Raw genomic sequence first — 15,000 nt, 5'->3', positions numbered from 1 at the left:
ACTCCTATTTTAACTTCAGCGTCTACGTCGTCCTACAGAAAACCAAAGTAGAAGAGAAAAAAAAAGCATCAGTGCGCGTGAACGTATTGTAACCAGTGGCCAAGGAATGGTCAATCATTAACACACACAAAACACACTCTTGGATATGTCAGTTCTGACCATCGTAGCAAAAACAGAAACTCATAAGGGGCTCCGCTCACCAATGTAACTTCAGCAGGACCGACGACGCACTGCAGATTATCCCAGCCCGCTACACGTTGCATGATAGAAAAACAGGCCAAGTACTCGTCATAATCCCTATCGCGGCATAGATAGTAGGCCGTGCGTCGTCTGTGCCGCTGAAACTGCGCAGGTATATTCTGCCCTTAACGACTGTGACGAGTTACGCGAATGACGTGTGCGGCGTGTAAAACCAGCCGACCAAGCGTGACGACATGCCGCGAACTTGTAAGCAGGTGAGACCGCGAACAGATTTACTGACCGGCCACTCTCGTCTTGTGTCCGAGAAGATGTACAATAACAGAGGTCAGCATTCCAGTGCCATATAAACCAGGGGCTTGTCATGTTCGGGAACATCACTTGTCAGCATGACGTCCGTTTTTTGCTGCTAACTGTACGCGTTGCCTTTTTGCGGTTTCGTCTTTAGGGTTATGTGAATAAGAGTCCGCTGTTGGATAATGCTGTTTTCCCGATAGTATTCGGTATCTTGTTCTTACCGAGGAATGGTAGTGCGTCTGTCTGCGACGCTGTGCCTGCGTGTGCGTGCGCGCATGTGTTTGTGTGAGAGAGAAAGAGAGAGTCTGTCAGCAATCAGTCTAGCTGTCTCTCAGTTTGGCTCTTCTTCTTCTTCTTCTGCGTTCGTGGGCTGAAACTCCCACGTACACTCGTGTTTTTTGCACGAGTGGAATTTTACGTGTATGACCGTTTTTTACCCCGCCATTTAGGCAGCCATACGCCGTTTTCGGAGGAATCAGTTTGGCTCGATTAGGCTAGACCCTGCCTGTCTGCTTAAACCTATCTCAAGGAAAGCAAGCAGACTGACACACAAAAATACAAACGCGGACATAGGACTAACAGTTGAGACATGTGGACATAGATTCTTCGATGTGGAGAGATCGTCCACAAACCCAGGTTACCTCAGAATACGTCATTAATCATTTCTTTTCATTAAGAAATTATCTACCGCGTATATGTTTCGCTTTCCTCGCTATACAGTCACACGCATGCAAGGCAAAGACTATTTTGTATTCGTCTTTTTGTTCTTGTCTTTCCTTTTCTTGGTCTATTCTCTTCTAAACCATGTCCAGAACTGACTCTCAATTTGTAAAAAAAAAAAAATAAATAAATAAAAAAAAATAGGCCACGTTCCTTATGCTACCACGAAAACATGAAAAGATCAAGGCAAAACTTCCAGGCAAATGAACTCCTCTCCAAAAAATTTTTTCGAAAAAAGGTCTTCCCCGTGCACCCGGTCTCTAACTAATCAAGAACCTGTGGATCAAATTCCAGACTCCAGAAGGGTATAGCAAGTATCCTGATCTATTGCCGACCCCCTCTACTCTCACCCCACTCTCGTGGGCAGGGAATACGTAGCGAGTTAGGTTTGATTTTGCTGGAATTAATGAACTATCCCTCTTGACATCCCCCCCCCCCCCCAGGCTTGAGCGGCGTTCACAAATATTGGTACAAATCAGACAAACCCAGGAGCCCAAAGCGAGAGGAATCCTTGCAAACAAATACACGAGGATCGAAGATAGCAACCTAGCTGTTCTCTACAGCTTCTCTCTCTCTCTCTCTCTCTCTCTCTCTCTCTCTCTCTCTCTCTCTCTCTCTCTCTCTCTCTGTCTCGCTCTGTCTCTGTCTCTGTCTCCCTCCCTCCCTCCCTCGCTCTCTCTCTCCCTCCCTCCCTCCGCTCTCTCTCTCTCTCTCTCCCTCTCTCTCTCTCTCTCTCTATCTCTCTCTCCGCTCTCTCTCTCTCTCTCTCTCTCTCTCTCTCGCTCTGTCTCGCTCTGTCTGTCTCTGTCTCTGTCTCTCTCTATCTCTCTCTCTCCCTCTCTCTCTCCCTCCCTTCCTCCCTCCCTCCCTCGCTCTCTCTCTCTCTCTCCCTCCCTCCCTCCGCTCTCTCTCTCTCTCTCTCACTCCCTCCCCCTCCCTCCGGCCCTCCCCCCCCCTCTCTCTCTCTCTCTCTCTCTCTCTCTCTCTCTCTCTCTCTCTCTCTCTCTCTCTCTCCCTCCGTGTTTAAAACAGTAGGAAAAGAGGAGGAACAAGTGTCAGATAGATTGAAAGGGATCTAATCTGGCCGCCAATATCACATCTTCACATCGCCGAGCTGGGGAAAGTTCTACTCCTCTGTCAATCAGACCTGGAAGGTTAGAATCCTTGTGTGAGAAAAACATAACATGCGAACAATTAAAAAAATGTTTAAACTGTCTTCTTTCTTACACTTCTGCCCTGTCAGTACTGATTAAGAGCTTGGTGTGAACGTGAACAAATGAAAAATGTTTAATTTTGACCAAAAGAAATCGAAAAAAAGCTAACCACGCCAAAGTATCGAATGCCCTAAATATCCTTTTGTTCGCGCTCCGAATGATCGCTGCAAAAAGTTCCCCTGGAGGATGCGGACTCGACCGACTGAGGAAATGCGGAACCAAGACAGAAGCAGCCCACACAATTTAGAAAGACAGTGCTGGTGATGGATGAGGATATAGTATGTTTGTACTGAAAGTCTAACAACAGATCGCAGAGACAGGACACTTTTGTATCAGACTACGCCCAACTCACAAGAGTGTGTGAGCCTTTCAGTCCTGCTCGGCACGCCCACTGTGGAAGAGGGATACTTCTAAAGGCTGTGGCGCTCTGATTGACAACGACCATGGGGTTCCCATACGCGGCAATAGACGAGATCCTGAAACAACTCTGTCGGATTTTATTGGTTGTGGAAGAGTTGCTTTCTCTTGTTTTCCCTTGCTATTCCATAAAGACACTGAGGCAAGCTAAATTGACATTGTAAGCTTGTTTCGATGGAAACAAGGGAAAACAGGTCTTCCACAACCAACAAAAAAACTTCACCGGGTTATTTCCGAACATCGTCTACATACTTACACATTCCAAACAATCTTCAACTTTTTACTATTGTATTTCATTATTTTGTTTGTTGGATTTGTTTGTGTGATTACTTCTTGATTTTGTTAGCGTGAGTGAGAGGGTGTGGTGTGAGAGGGAGTCAGGAAGGGTGATTGCACTTACTGCAACAAATATAGAGGTGAGCTTTTGCCACGGTGTACATTCAGTCGAATTGTTCAATTCTTTCCAGAGCTGCATCCCGTTGCGAAAACAGTTCCTCCGAGGTGCCGCTGTTAGATATGAAAACAGAGAGTGTTTGGCAATTTCTTTTCCGCGGTTCATGCTGCCAGCAGCCTTTTCTGTACGGTCCTCGGCGACAAAACATTCTTATGTCCGGAGGCGTGGAACACAGATGGCGCCTGAGAACTGGTTAGTCTGGTAAGATGTCGAAATTTAACGTGATGGAGCTTAGACGCCTTATATAGAAAATCAAGAACTGACAATTTAAGTAATTTTCAATGGTTGGAAATCCGAGACTGCAAAATTGTATGAACTATTTAAGTGAGGTTTATTTACCTATTTATTTATTTATTCCTTTATTCATGTATCTACTTACTGTTTTTTCATTATATATTTTGTTCTTTCTTGCTTTCTTCTTATCTACATTTGCACATTTACTTATTTAATCCATGTATTCATTTATTGTGTCCTCTGTTAAGTATGAGTGGAACGGACTAGTAAGACAAAAGAATATAAGCACAACCGCTGTTTCAAGACAACTACCATGCATGTAGCCTAGGCGGATTTACATCATTTATCGCATTGTGTGTGTGCTTTGTTGTGCAAAACGAAATAACGTCTGGAGGCCATTTGCAATAATTTCGGTTGATAGTGGTCAATTTCATTCATCGATGTATCGTAATTTAAAAATAATCATTGCAACCGAAAAAGATTGCTAAATCGGCAAACCAGAAAGAGAACGGTCTGTGTTGCGACCCTCTCCTTCCACCCCTCCTCCCCCCTCTCTTTCTCTTTCTCTCTCTCTCTCTGTCTCTCTCTCTCTCTCTCTCTCTCTCTCTCTCTCTCTCTCTCTCTCTCTCTCTCTCTCTCTCTCTCTGTCTGCCTGTCTCTCTCACTCTCTCTCCTCTCTCTCTCTTTCTCTCTCTCTTTCTCACTCTCTCTCTCCCTCTCTCTCTCCCCCCTCTCTCTCTCACTCTCTCTCTCCGTCTCCCTTTCTCTCCCCCTGTCTCTCTCCCCCTCTCTCCCCCCTCTCTCCCTCTCTCTCTCTCTATCCCTCTCCCTCTCTCTCTCTCTCTCTCTCTCTCTCTCTCTCTCTCTCTGTCTGCCTGTCTCTCTCACTCTCTCTCCCCCTGTCTCTCTCCCCCTCTCTCCCCCCTCTCTCCCTCTCTCTCTCCCTCTCTCTCTCTCTCTCTGCCCCCTCTCTCTCACTCTCTCTCTCCCTCTCTCTCTTCTCTCTCTCCTCTGTCTCTCTCTGTTTCTCTCTCTCCCTCTCTTTCTCTGTCTCGGTCTCTCTTCTCTCCCTCTCCTCTCTCTCTCTCTTCTCTCTCTCTCTCTCTCTCTCTCTCTCTCTTCCTCCCTTTCTCTCTCTCTAAGGACTGGGTGGCCGAGTGGTAACGCACTTGCGCTCGGAAGCGAGAGGTTGCGAGTTCGACCCTGGGTCAGGGCGTTAGCAATTTTCTCCCCCCCCCCCCCCCCCTTTCCTAACCTAAGTGGTGGGTTCAAGTGCTAGTTTTTCGGATGAGACGAAAAACCGAGGTCCCTTCGTGTACACTACATTGGGGTGTGCACGTTAAAGATCCCACGATTGACAAAAGGGTCTTTCCTGGCAAAATTGTATAGGCATATATAAAAAAAATGTCCACCAAAATACCCGTGTGACTTGGAATAATAGGCCGTGAAAAGTAGGATATACGCCGAAATGGCTGCGATCTGCTGGTCGATGTGAATGCGTGACGTATTGTGTAAAACAAATTACATCTCACACGGCATAAATAAATCCCTGCGCCTTGAGTCCGAGTCTGGAGATACGCGCGCGATATAAGACTTCATATAACATAACATTTTCTCTCTCTCTCTCTCTCAAAACAAAAGGATACCACGAACCTCGGCAACTAGTGAGAAATATAAGTAAATCAATCAAGAATGTTGCTCTCCACTAATGCAACCTGTCAAAGCAACAAATGGCTGAGCTTTCAGTCTGCACTCGTAAACCAAGGCAGCATTGAAAAGACCTTGTCATGGAAAGAAGAGATTTATTTTTCTACGTTCAAAGGGGGAACAGCATTTGATGAATATTGGGTCACAGGTGAAGCATTTAAATTGTACAGGCCGTAGAGAAACTAATGGAAAGAAAACAAACAGAAACTCTTCGTCGACTGGAAGAGTGATGTGCACGCACTGGGTTTATAGGCTACATTATTTGCACGATCGATTGAAATTTGAAGACGTGTGTCAATCAATGTGTTTGTGCGTACGTGTGTTCCAGTGTGTGTCTATGCGCGCGCGTACTTACGCAGTGCATATCAATCTGTCATTACTCGTCTGTGTGTGTATGTCTGCTGGTACGTATATGCACACAATAAATCGTACGGTTCGGGCACTTTGTTCTATTTCACAAGGTACGCAGTACGCGGATATGTGTTTTGCCTTTTTGGGAAAAGCTTTGCTCTAAAACACCCGGTGTAACACGACATTTTTACTCCACGAAAAATTTACTCCGGAGTAAACATTTCGTACGAAATTCTTACTCCGAGTACACTTTTCGTACGAGAAAAGAACTCCCCAAGGCACGAACAAATTACTCCCTCCACGAAATTTTTACTCCCCATTTTTTTTACTTCCAGTAAAAATCTCGTACGCAAAAATGGGATGCGGGCGAAGGGATAATGCCAATAAGTGATCTCGCGCAAACGAATGTCGCGCTACCCTCCTTCCACCCCTTCCACCACCAAGACTAACAGGGGACAAGGGAGTAAAAAGTTCGTACACCTGGCATGAAAAGTTAAATTGCTTGTGTTGGGGTGAAGTAATTTATTCGTTATTTATTCGTCAGGGGAGTCACATTTTTGGACGAAATGTTTACTCGGAACTCACCTGTCTTGGGGAGTAATTTTCTCGTGTAATGGGGGAGTGCTTTTTTCGTAAAGGGAGTAACTTTTGCGTACGAAATGTTTACTCCGGAGTAAAAATCTCGCGGGAGTAATTTTCTCGTGTTACACCAGCAAGTACATACCAGGTCGTAGAATGTTAGTTTTAAGAATACCATCTGTACTTCCTGAAAAGCCATTTTCAATATTGTTAAACGAAATCAAAGACAAGAGCACTGTAAGCATCCTTTCAATTGAAATTCTCAGACCGTTTGTATATCCACTTCTTTTTTTACAACTTCTTATTTTTAATGTTCCTAATGCCGGCCTCTTAACTATTTTCATTGTCACAAACACCCTTTAAATAGAGAGAGAGAGAGAGAGAGAGAGAGAGAGAGAGAGAGAGAGAGAGAGAGAGAGACAGAATCAGAGAGAGAGAGATAGCGAGAGTCAGAGGGAGAGAATTGAGAGAGAGAGAGAGAGAGAGAGAGAGAGAGAGAGAGAGAGAGAGGGAGAGACAGAATCAGAGAGAGAGAGAGAGAGAGAGAGAGAGAGAGAGAGAGAGAGAGAGAGAGAGAGAGGTAGGGAGAGACAGAATCAGAGAGAGTGAGAGACAATGACAATGACAATGACAATGACAATTCTTTATTTTACGAGGGTAACAGAATAAGCATTGGTATACTTTTTTGCATCTGGCCCTTTTGCAAGTCAATTAGAGTCAGAATATTATGCAATAGTACATCAACTCTGCAAGACAATGGATATTATGCAGAACATCATAATTTCATAAACAAAACAATAAATCAAAAGTGAGTGAATGTGTCCCAAAGGACATAACAATCAAGAATATACTATTTTCATTAATGGGATATATATTTGTTTTTGAAAGAATCTGTGCTTGTAGCTTCCCGTAAGGCATTCGGAAGAGCGTTCCAGAGACAGGCACCGGAATAAACTAGACTAGACTTAAATAAGTCTATCCTAGGAAGAGGAGTGTTAAATTTCAAAAGGTGGTGTGAATTCTTCAAAGAGAACTTTGAACAAATGGTTTGGGGTAGAGTTTCGGATATAATTTTATGTATAAAGATTCCTTTGTTAACTCTTACCAGTTCGCTCCCTTACCCATCGTAAGCAAGCTTACGATGCCCCTCCCCCCCCCCCTGTAGTTTTCCACTGACCAATTATCTAATTATCGAAAAAAATTGGTTATTTTACATTGGATGGATGCAACGTTACGGGTGTTAAAAACATAGACATGATCTATCAAAGTGCTTGTAGATGCAGTAACCCTAGTTCACGACTTGTTTGAGATCATAAAGGTTGAGATCATAAAGTGTTCGTCGATCGTCCTTTGTTTATGACACCTTTAGTAACAGTACTATCAGTGTGGAGAGAGAGAGAGGGAGAGAGAGAGAGAGAGAGAGAGAGAGAGAGAGAGAGAGAGAGAGAGAGAGCGCGCGGCAGAGACAGAATCAGAGAGAGAGAGAGAGACCGAGAGTGAGAGAGAGAGAAATTGAGAGAGACAGAGACAGAGACAGAAAGAGAGAAAAAGAGAGACGTGCACACAGAGAGCTAGAGCACGAACTAAATCAGTAGCGACCCGAACACAGGGATCCTCCATTTTCCAACACGTCCACTTGATGCATCAATTGGTTTGGGGCTTCCCTTTCACTGTTTACGGATCACTGTCCTGATTTATCGAAGCACGTGAAATCGTGGCCGCGGAGTTTGACGGGACATCCAGATTTACGCGCCGGGGCCTGTTGCTCGGATGTGTCTTGTCTGGCTCCTAAATTACGCCGCCTCGATTTGTTCTAGTGATCGCTCCAGTTAAGGATTAACTAATGGCCTGGGAAAGGGATGTGTGCGTGTATTCCTTGAGGCTTTCTTGTTCAAGGTTTTTCTTTTGCCTTGCTATTTTACAAATAATTATCTTGCTGTTCACTTTTATTCGTTTTTTGCGTTCTTGTGAATTGGGACGTAGGCAGAGAAGTTGGGGAGGCAAGCAAAAAGGAGAGAAAAACAGAGAGACAGAGAGATAGAGAGAGGAAGAGAAAGAGAGGAGTGTGTGTCTGTGGGGGTGGGGGGGGGGAGGCAGAATGCGACGGACAAAGCAAACAGGGACAGAGAAAGAGAGAGACAGAGCGAGACAAAGACATACCGAGAACCGGAGCGACAAAAACTTACAGACAGACAGACAGACAGACAGACAGACAGACAGACAGACAGACATCTAGGTGTTGTTTGATTGTTTATTGTTTTTTGGTTGTTGGTTGGTTGGTTTATTTCAGCATTGTTCACAGCTGTTTCATGTTCCACAAAGACAGCTTTTCTTCAAGAATGGCCAACGTTTCTATCTAGAACCCAATTCTTCTGCACTGACGGCCACAGAACATTCTGTACACATGTAACCCCCTGTTGGGATGCCACCGTTTAACTGGCCAGTGGTCTGCTGGTTTTATGTGCCATTAGTACACCACCCCCTGCAGGTAATGGTCACCTGCCATATGCCACCGTTGTGTAACCTTGGCCACTGTGCACGGCTAAGGTCATTAAGCGATGACCACGATACGGGGTATCGTGCTGGGTTAGCTGGGTGGATTTGTGCCTGAAACCGTAATTACTGGACATGGATGAGTTGAGACCGTAATTACTGGACATGGATGAGTTGAGACCGTAATTACTGGACATGGATGAGTTGAGACCGTAATTACTGGACATGGATGAGTTGTCAGGGTGTTGAGGATTGGTTTGAGAATCGCAGATTGTGTGTTGTAACTTCTGGTTGTGATTGTCTTGGTGGTGGTGGTGGTGGTGGTGGTGGTGGTGTGTGTGTGTGTGTGTGTGTGTGTGTGTGTGTGTGTGTGTGAGTGAGTGTTAGTGTGTTAGTGTGTGTGTGTGTGTTATCATAGCGTTAGTGTGTGTGTGGGTGGTGTGTGTGTGTGTGTGGTGTATATGTGTGTGTGTGTGTGTCTAGCTACAAAACTTGAAGTCTGACCTGAGGCCACAAATCCTGGAACGCCGAAGAAGAAGAAGTGTGTGTGTGTGCGCGAGTGTGTGTGTGTGTGTGTGTGTGTGTGTGTGCGTGTGTGTGTGTGTGTGTGAGAGTGCTTGCGAGCGTTCTCTTGTATGAGTTTGATTGGTAGGTTTATTTCAATCAAATACAAAGTCGACACGCACATTTCTTGGTAGTCCTACTCACCACCGCATGGTCATCTCAATACTCATCAAATCTCTTCCACAGAGTACCCTTTTCTTACCCCTGTTCACCCTCCTCTGACACCCCACACCCCTTTTACCCTTTAAAATGTACAATCAAACACAAAGTCGACACGCACATTTCTTGGTAGTCCTTCTCACCACCTCATGGTCATCTCCATTCTCACCACAAAGTACCTTTCTCTTAATCCCTACTCACCCTCCGCCGACACCCCGCACCCCTTCTCCCTCTGAATACGAACCCCCAAAAAGTAGCAACAATGCCGACAGCAGCCGGGGGACCCTTACACCAATACTTCTGGAATGAGAAAGACGCGAACCGTAGCCCCACACCAGTCGAAGAAACCACGACAATCACGCACACCCATGGAAACAAGATGCCAGAAAAACAAAGGGTTGCTCTGGGCACTGCGGATCCCCCCCCCCCCCCCCCTCGAGACAAAGCAGACACAGCTGTCTAAACTGATACACTGCTTTTTTGTTTTAAACATTTGAGACCCTGTCACAAATGTGTTTTGACAAAAACATGCTATAATGGAAGTAAAAATGAGAAGAGTTTGACTCCCTGGCTCGTGGGATTTTGGGCGTGAGATTAAATTGCCTGTCGGATTCGTTCGTGAAGATTCACAGAAATGCTAAAGCATTGTGAGCCCACACAGACACATACTCACACACACGCACGCACACTCGCACGCGCACACACACGCACGCACGCACGCACGCACGCACATACGCACGCATGCACGCGCACGCACGCATGAACGCTCGCACGCACGCATGCACGCACGCAAGCACGCACGCACGAACACGCACGCATTCACACACGCGCGCGCGCGTGCACAATAATGGCAATTGTAATTGTGTCAATGTAACGGAAATATTAAACATATATAATTACCCAAGACAACACAAACATTCAATTTCCAAACTGATTGGGCAAACTTCAGTACCAAAGTAGACAAGTTTGTGGAGCTCATAGATCACAAAGTACGCCTGCTTACATCATAAGTTTCTTTGCTGGGAAGTCAGTGTTAGTGAACTGTAGGACCTTTTCTTTCGGGTGTTTGTATTTCAAAGTAAAACAGAACTGCGTGAAATGACCAGTTAAATATGAGATCAGACAGAGCAGAAACTCGTGCGTCTTTTGCTTGAGTTGCAAAGTGGAAGCTAACTGCAGCAATTGACCAATCAAACAAAACAGATCAAAGGACCAACGGGACGCGTCGTATGTGTAGTCCCTTGTGCTAATTTGTCTGCAGTTGGCTGGAAGCTGTAGCGGAAATAGAGAGATAAGTGCTCGCCCTTGTCTGGCAGTCACGTGATGTTTAAAGGGAAGTGCACAAGCCGTTAAGCACTTTACGACAGAAAAGTCGATGTGGGGAGCATCAAAGAGTAATAATATTGACTGATCAAAGCTTTCACAACGGATCTTTGGCTCCAGACTCCACAGCTAGGGCTGAGATCAGACGTCATGAAGAGAGGCGAAAGAGTCCCACAAGAGAAGTTAACTTGATTCGCTCTATCCATAACGGTATCGTTTGAAGCTCGTTTTTTCATGGTGGATGTCAGCTGGTGTTTATACTTACCTCAGGAACAAGGCTGTCGTTTCTGCTTCGACTGATTCCGCTCGGGTTTTGTTTTGCTAATCGGTTTGAAATACCTTTGAAGACAAAGCTGCGCCTGTTTTCATCAAACCCTTCGGTATTTGTATCAATCCCATGGAAGTTTTGTTGACGGAGGAACTTTGCCTGGTAATTCTGACGACGAATTTAGTTCACGATTAAACAAAAACAAACAAGCCTACACTCTTTGAGCTTCAATTTGTGAAGTTTGAAGATTAAACAGAAATTGATCGGGGTAAAGAATAACGAATATATGCCTCGTCTGCTCGGGATCTTTTGAAGCAGCATCGTCTAAAAACAAAAGTCTCAAAGAAGATCGAGATTTTGGTGTGAAATAAGCAAATGTAGAACGTTTAATCAACATACTACGCAGGCCTGGTCGCACGTGTAACTGTTTGATGTTATCTTGTCTGTTTTATCGTGAGTACTCACATTTTTTGTGTGTGTGAGTCGGCAGTTTCTTCTTGTTTATTAAGCACCCGAAGAGAAGAGGGAATGAAGTAGGTGGTTTCAGTTTCCCCATGCGAATACTACTTTATAATTATGCACAAATGTGAATTTGAATAGCGAATAAATCGTACACATCAGATGGTCGCTGTGAACGTTTTAGGTTACACAACTTCATCGTGCATTGTTAATGACCATGAGCGCGATCGATCAATCAATCAATCAATCAATCAATCAATAAATCAATCAATCAATCAATCAATCAATCAATCAATCAATCAATCAATCAATGACGCTTATATCGCGCATATTCCGTGGGTACAGTTCTAGGCGCTCTGCAGTGATGCCGTGTGAGATGAAATTTTATACGGCCAGTAGATTGCAGCCATGTCGGCGCATATTTACCTTTCACGGCCTTATTCCAAGTCACACGGGTATGGTAGACAATTATTAACTGTGCCTAAGCAATTTTGCCAGGAAAGACCCTTTTGTCAATCGTGGGATCTTTAACGTGCACACCCAATGTAGTATACACGGGGGGTGGTTCGGACACCGAAGAGAGTCTGCACACAAAGTTGACTCTGAGAAATAAATTTCCGCCGAACCTGGGATCGAACTCGCGCTGACAGCGGCCAACTGAATACAAATCCAGCGCGCTACCGACTGAGCTACATCCCCGCCCGAGCGCGATCGATGACGTGGACATGGGTGGGATTCTTCCGGTATATCCCGGAAATCCGGATTCGACTATGGCCTTTTTTTCTCTCTTTTTGTTGTTGTTGTTTTTTTGTGGGTTTTTTTGTTCGGTTGAGGTTCAAGCTGAATGACATTTTTCAGTCCCCCCATGGCATGCGTGGACGAAATTCCTTTAGACTTATGTATGAAATTCATACAGTTTACACATATGATTTTGAAGTCAGGGGTGAATTCACAGGATGTCAATATCTGTATTTGCTTGAGACTGCTTGGATAATTCAGTCAGTACCTTAGGCGGGTATTTTAGGGAGTAGGTGATGAGTAGTAGTAGGAGTACAATGGCCTTATTCCACACAGACCACGAATCCCGCGATTCAAAATTTTGGCCACGAACTCCCGATTCTGAAAAATCGTAGTTAATTCGTAACAAATTCGTAGTACATTCTTACTAACTAATCGTAATCGATTCGTAGGTATTCCTAACTCATTCGGGGATTCGTGGCCAACATTTTGAACAGCTCAAAACTGTTGCCACGAATTCCCGATTGCTCAAGAATTACAAGAACTGACTACGAATATGTACGAATCAGTTTAAGAACTTCACGAACTGATTCACGATTCAACTACGAATCCTAAAATGTATCAATTCGTGGCGATTCGTGGTCTGTGTGGGAAAGGGCAAAGGAGTAGGTGGATCCAGATTTTCCGCCAAAGGAGTAGGTGGATCCAGATTTTCCCCCAAAGGAGTAGGTGGATCCAGATTTTCCTCCAAAGGAGTAGGTGGATCCAGATTTTCCTCCAAAGGAGTAGGTGGATCCAGATTTTCCTCCAAAGGAGTAGGTGGATCCAGATTTTCCTCCAAAGGAGTAGGTGGATCCAGATTTTCCTCCAAAGGAGTAGGTGGATCAAGATTTTCCTCCAAAGGAGTAGGTGGATCCAGACTTTCCTCCAAAGGAGTAGGTGGATCCAGATTTTCCTCCAAAGGAGTAGGTGGATCCAGATTTTCCTCCAAAGGAGTAGGTGGATCCAGATTTTCCTCCAAAGGAGTAGGTGGATCCAGATTTTCCTCCAAAGGAGTAGGTGGATCCAGATTTTCCTCCAAAGGAGTAGGTGGATCCAGATTTTCCTCCAAAGAAGCCCCAGTTGTTCTTATTCTCCGCTCGCTGTTCAGTCATCAAATTAAACAAAACAAAAAAGATTTTAAAAAAAGAAAAACACACACAAAGAAAATACAGGTAAGTAAGGAGCTTGGCCTTTAAAAGCACGCACTCACATTTCCAGAGATCCCCGACGACTCTCAAGAAAGAAACTTTCAACTCTCCACAAAAATGAAATCCCTCTTCCCTTGCCCGTAAAAAAAAAAAAAAAAAAAAAAAAAAAAAAAAAACGCACCTGAGCCGTCCATGCGTGGATGAGAACAGGTGAAAAGCCAATCAAAGGGGAAGCTCCAGGAGACAGATAATGAGTACTTCTCCCTGACTCCGGAGCAGGGCAGAATCGTACATCAGAAAGATAGATGCCTTTCTACACTCTGGCATCCTCTTGAGGCTAGGCCCGTTGTGAAGGATCGCGGTGCTTTACTTTTGGGGGGAGAGAAGAGAGAAAAGTCTATTGCTTTCCACTTCAATTCAGGCTCTATCGCGTCCCAGGTAAGGCGGGGTGTGACGGACAGAAGGAGTAGAGCTGTAACGATGCATCGGTTTTACCTGGGAGTGGACGATTTTATTTTTCTTCTTTTAAATTTTTCCTCTCCTTCGTCTTTTTTCTTCTACGTCATCTTTTTCTTGATGTGTGTGCCGGTGTGTGTGTGTGTGTGTGTGTGTGTGTGTGTGTGTGTGTGTGTGTGTACCCCCGTTTCCACAGGTTTGGTTGCCTAAATCACCATAAGGCAACCATCCACACGTGGATGGCAACCTAAACTCTGGATGACAACCTAATTGTGTGGATGGTCGCTTCATTTAACACCGTTAAATTGACTTTTTTGACGGAAAGAATGTCATAACAATGTTCAAAATGACATTCTTTCCGTCCTCTATAGGCGACGAAATAGGTCAAATTTTGTGCATTTTTTAGTGCAAAATTCTTCGATGCCGGAGCGAGTACTGCACCCAGTGCTGTTGTAGTGCAAGTGCACTAGAAAGGCACTACACCCAGTGCCGCCTCTTAGGTAACCATCCACACTTTAGGTATGTGTGTGTGTGTGTGTGTGTGTGTGTGTGTGTCTGTGTCTGTGTGTTGATACGTGCATACCTGCCTGCCTGTGTGTGTGTGTGTGTGTGTGTGTGTGTGTGTGTGTGTGTGTGTGTGTGTGTGTGTGTGTGTGTGTACGTTCGTTCGTACGTGTGTGCGTGTATGAATGTATGTGCGTGCGTGCGTGCGTGCGTGCGTGCGTGCGCATCTGTCTGTCCGTCTGTGCTTGCGTGCTTGCCTGTGAACGTTGGCACGTTGCGACATTCAGGTAATTATGCTTGTGTACTGCACGGTTTCAAAGTCAAGCAAAGAAGCATAACTTTTGTTATGCAGTAAATGTGCCCTTTTCACCTGAAACACCAGCAAGTGTTCGTTGCAGGCTTATAGGCCTACCTGTGTGGAGGCAGGCAAGCAGGAAGCGAAAGTAAAATAAAACAGGACAGGAAGAAGAGTGGAGCGGGTGATGAGATGAGAGAGTTGTTTTAAAGCTCAAAGTTCTCTCCTTTTGAAGACAGGAACCACTCCAGATTTCCTCGAGTCCCTTATTGAAAACACATGATGGGCCCAGGTATTTCGGTAGCAGGGCACGGGAACGGAAAGAGCAGAGCTTTCTGTGACCCTCCTTTTCTTTAAGCTCTTTTGGAATTTTCCAATTA

The 15,000-nt window shown here is 44.9% G+C and overlaps 1 protein-coding gene and 1 long non-coding RNA gene across 2 annotated transcripts in view; both read left to right on the top strand.

The window, feature by feature from the left end:
- The window catches only part of LOC138952595 (O-acyltransferase like protein-like), a 23,940-nt gene extending 21,097 nt beyond the window's left edge, over positions 1–2,843 (top strand). Inside the window, exons 11-12 of the mRNA XM_070324286.1 lie at positions 417–525; positions 2,803–2,843. Coding sequence (XP_070180387.1) covers positions 417–525; positions 2,803–2,843 — 150 coding nt within the window. The remainder of the gene's footprint in view (positions 1–416; positions 526–2,802) is intronic.
- Positions 1–15,000, top strand: part of LOC138951926 (uncharacterized) — a 272,464-nt gene that overhangs the window by 91,400 nt on the left and 166,064 nt on the right. The gene's annotated exons all lie outside the window — the stretch shown is intronic.

Source organism: Littorina saxatilis, linkage group LG17 (genome assembly GCF_037325665.1).
Source record: "Littorina saxatilis isolate snail1 linkage group LG17, US_GU_Lsax_2.0, whole genome shotgun sequence".
Classification (NCBI taxonomy): Eukaryota; Metazoa; Mollusca; class Gastropoda; order Littorinimorpha; family Littorinidae; genus Littorina; species Littorina saxatilis.
The sequence above is the reverse complement of the archived record's forward strand: the minus strand, read 5'-3'. Positions and strand labels throughout refer to the sequence as shown.